Source organism: Bison bison, unplaced genomic scaffold (genome assembly GCF_000754665.1).
Source record: "Bison bison bison isolate TAMUID 2011002044 unplaced genomic scaffold, Bison_UMD1.0 scf7180017861046, whole genome shotgun sequence".
In the NCBI taxonomy this organism is placed as follows: Eukaryota; Metazoa; Chordata; class Mammalia; order Artiodactyla; family Bovidae; genus Bison; species Bison bison.
In genome coordinates this window covers 1,665,245-1,669,307 of record NW_011491618.1, presented here as the reverse complement: position 1 = coordinate 1,669,307, position 4,063 = coordinate 1,665,245, and the positions used below count along the sequence as shown (strand labels likewise).

General features: G+C 58.8%; 1 protein-coding gene across 1 annotated transcript in view; it reads right to left on the bottom strand.

Moving 5' to 3' along the window:
- C1QL1 (complement component 1, q subcomponent-like 1) overlaps positions 1–4,063 on the bottom strand; it is a 21,244-nt gene that overhangs the window by 7,020 nt on the left and 10,161 nt on the right. The window contains 3 exon segments of the mRNA XM_010832510.1: positions 7–47; positions 49–747; positions 2,398–2,643. Of these exon segments, the coding sequence (XP_010830812.1) occupies positions 7–47; positions 49–747; positions 2,398–2,643 (986 nt within the window).

Below are 4,063 nucleotides of genomic sequence, written 5' to 3'. Positions count from 1 at the left end.
GGGTCCCCGGGGGGCCCAGGGGGGCCCGGCTTGCCTGTGCGTCCCGGCTTCCCCTGGGGGCCCTGCACCAGCGTGGAGGGCGGGGGCGCGCCGCTCTGCTCGCTCAGGGCGTCGCCGCGTCGGGCCGCGCGCCGGCGCGGGCCCCGCGCGGGGTAGGGGGTCACACACCATGCGGCAGGTGCCCAGCATCTCATAGTGGCCATCCGGGCCTCCCGAGCTCACCAGCACGGGGATGAGCACCACCAGCACCAGCAGCATCACCACGCCCGCGGCGGCCGCCAGCAGCGTCTTCCGGCCGGCGCGGAGCCTGGGGAGCGCCGGGCCGCCCGGCCGCGCCGTCGGGGCAATGGTGCCGGCGGCAGGGGGCACGGGCGAGGTGCCCGCGCTCAAGGGCGGTCCAGCTGGACTGCGGGCATGGGGCCGGGCCCGGGGCGCCGCGCTGCGCTGGATGCGCTGCCGAGCCCAGCCGCCGGCTCCTGCCTCGCGCCTCCCTCCCGCTGCGCGGCCGAACTGAGCGCAGCGGCAGCCGCCTGCTGCCGATTCCTCCCGCCTCCCGGTGCTGGAACCACCGCCCCCTCCGCGCGGTCCAGCCCCGCCCACTCTGCGCCGCGAGGGGTGGGGCTGAAGGCTGGGCCGGCGCCTAATTGGGTTGTGAGAGGTGTGGCTCCGCCCACTTAGAGGGGCGGGGCTCTGGGCGGGGCCGCCGGGTAGAGGGCTGGAGCCGCGAGACCCAAGGCGAGCAAGAGACTGAGCGTTGGAGATAGAGAGAGGGCTAGAGTCCGGGACGCAGAAGAGGCTCCCCTAGAGAAGGGGCGAGTAGGAACCAAAGAACTAGTAGAAGAGGGAGCCCTAGGCAGAACTAGAGAGCGCCGAGGGTGACTAGGAGAGGAGAGGCTTCGAGGGTCTGGTATGAAGAAAACCTAGAGCAGAGAGAGGCGCGAGGGGCCACTGCCCGCAGGAGGCGGGGGCTGCAGTAGGGCGCCTCGGTCTTCAGGGCACAAAGAGAGATTGAGAGGAGGACGAAGAGAGGAGCAAGAAGGAAGGACAAGGAAGCGTGTTATGAGCGGGGAGAAGAGGGGAAGGCAGGAGGGCGTCGATGGGGCGAGTCCACACTCAGGTCTCTCAGATCGCCTGTTTGGGAGATGGAGGTGGGCCGGTACGCCTGTCAGGGTGCCCACAGAATTCCAAGTACTAACCGCAGCTGCTCCCTCCTCTTTTTTTTGGGGGGGGGGCACCTGGATGTTCCCGGGACCGCCTTACCCCAGGAGGAGCAGGATCCTCTACCCATACCTCCTTAACCTCTACTTCTTCCTCCCTGCGCTCCAGGCCAGGTCAGGCTGCTTTTTCCTGGGGATGGGGCCAGGGACTCCTCCATCTTACTCTGATCAATTCCTTTCTCCCTGCTTTTAGACAAGGGGGAAATTGGGGCACTGAGAAAGTGGGCACCCCAGGTAATTTCTCCATTCTGACCAGTATAGACATGTCCCTGGCTGGTGACGCCCCCTTTCCCAGCTTCCAAGAGGGGTTGATCTCACCCAGCCCCTTGGCTCCACACCCTCCTTCCCTGCCACCAGCCTCCTGAGCTTCTAACTCTTTTCTCCATCAGATTGTATGAGGCAATCCTTTTCCTCAAGTGCAGTAAAGTGTTTATGTTGCATAAACTAAAAGGCGTCTGCTTCCATCAAAATATTTGTCACATTATATGAAGCCCAGTTCATGTTGCTCCACTGCTTCTCTCACCCTCCTGTATCCAGTCTACTCTGGAGGGCTCTGCCATTCAGAGGCCACTAGCTGCTGCTAAAAGATGACCCTCTAGCCCCTTTCCTTTCTTCCCTCCCAAAGCTGGGATTGATTAACCCCACCTGAGCCGGGAGGAGGACAGGGACAAGAGGATGTCAACTCAGGGGTGGTGAGATAGGACTTTTTAAGCACAGCTGAGCCCTGGTTAGAGTGATCCCCTCACCATGGAAGGAGCTAAAAATGCAATCAATAGCATTTTATTCAGGGCTTACAGTGTGCCAGGCCCTGTGTTGAATGCTTTACATACACCATCACACCAGATCTCAACTGCAATTCAAAGAGGTAAAGCCCATCATTATTTTCATTTCACAGAGGGAGCACTGGGGCTCTGGGAAGTTAAGAGATTTACCCAAAGTCACGCAACTATTAAGGGACAGAGACGGCATTCAAACTGGCAGCCTGACTCCAAGCTCCTCTAACCCTCCTGATGGGTCTTTGGATAGCGTTTACTGCCCGAAAGGAGGTAGGCTTGGAGCGCAGGAGAAGGAAGTCACTCCCCCCAAGAGTGACAGGCTGTTGACCCGAGGGACAAGTGCGCGGTCATCGATGTGTGATATATACAAGCCCCCTTCCCCCCGCCCCCTAGTTCGCGCGCACACGGGTCCCTCCTCGGCTATGCCGCCGGGGCTCGTCCGCCACCGGGAGTCCTTCCAGAATCCGCCGGTGAAACTGCGGCTGGCCGCCCGAGGCCGCGGAGGGCGGAGCACGCACCCCCGGCCTCGCCCTGGGGTTCCAGGGCGCGCTCGGTGTGGCAGGGCGGTCCGCCCCCCGCCCAGAAAGAGCGCCCGCTCCCCAGGCGCGGTGTGGCGTCTCTGTCAGCCCAGCCGGATTCTCCCCGCTTCGCTGGAGTGGAAAATAACGGCTTCAAACTTTGCAGAGAGGAGCTGGTGCCAGCACTTTAATTAACAGCCATCTTGGCCTGTGAGCCTGGGCCACCGCCCCGCGCCTCCCGGGGCTAGCGGGTAGCGCCCCGGCCCCGCCCAGGTACCCACAGGAGAGTGACCCCCGCTGCGGCGCTCCGAGCCCCTTTATCCCGGAATCCCAGGACCCCTTTCCCCAGGTTTATCCCTAAGGACCTCCAGCACTTCCACCCCACCCACCCCCCAACTCTCTAAATCTTGACAGTTGATGATTCTGGGGTTCGAGACCTGCGTGCCAGTCTCAGCTGGTGGTTTTAGGCTAACTAGCGGCTCCTCAAGGGTATTCTTCAGGAAAAGGGTTGTTGTAAGGATTAAATGAGTTATCATGAAGGTAACAAAGCACTGGCCTCAGTATCTGACCCTTATTAGGTGCCCAGTAAAGGGTGGCTAATATAATTATTTCACATTAAGGCCCTTCCACCACTCTGGGCATGGGGTCTCCTCGTCCTGGCTCTTTTCCTACAAATTGCTGTGCTGGTGCTAGGAGAGGAGGACAATGGCCCACTATGCGCCTGGATTCAGAGACAGGACTAGATGAGTGAGGAAGGAACCCAGGAGTTCTGGCTCCCAGGCCTCTTCTTCAATGTGCCAAGCCCAGGGATCCAGGTTTTCAGCAGAGGAAAGAAGTGAGCCCCAAGGAAGGGAGGAGGGGAGTGCCATCTGTAGCTGGATACTGCCCATGCTGGGAGCTAAAGGTCCAGCTTGGCTTTCCTTCCTCCTACAGCCCCCATCATTCCAGAGGTGAGGCGGGAGTACTGGGCATTGGTGGGGTAGTACGGTGGATGCAGGACAGTGGGTAAGGCTCTTCTTTGATGCACGGCTGACATCAGGAAGCTGGGAGGTGGTTCTGTGGTATTTTGGGGTTCTTTGAATGAATGTGAGTGGGTGTGAATGTGTAAGAGACTGTTTGCATTACTGTGTGTCTGGGTTTGTGAGTGATGAAAGGGAGTGCAGTGCCCTGACTCATTGGCTGGCAAATCTGCGTTCATTTATTCACTCAGTAAACATTTACTGAAAGCACCTAGCTGGGCCCTAGGAGGTGGGGAGGTGGTTGTGGTGGTGTGTCCCCAAATGATCAAGACCTAAGCAGTATTCCTGAGGTGCTCACACTTTGGCAGGGGAAACAGGCAGAAAGAAATGATAAATACTATGATAATTGCAGCCATTAAATTAAAAGACACTTACCCCTTGAAAGGAAAGTTATGACCAACCTAGATAGCATATTGAAAAGCAGAGATATTACTTTGCCAACAAAGGTCCATCTAGTCAAGGCTATGGTTTTTCCAGTGGTCATGTATGGATGTGAGAGTTGGTCTGTGAAGAAAGCTGAGCGCTGAAGAATT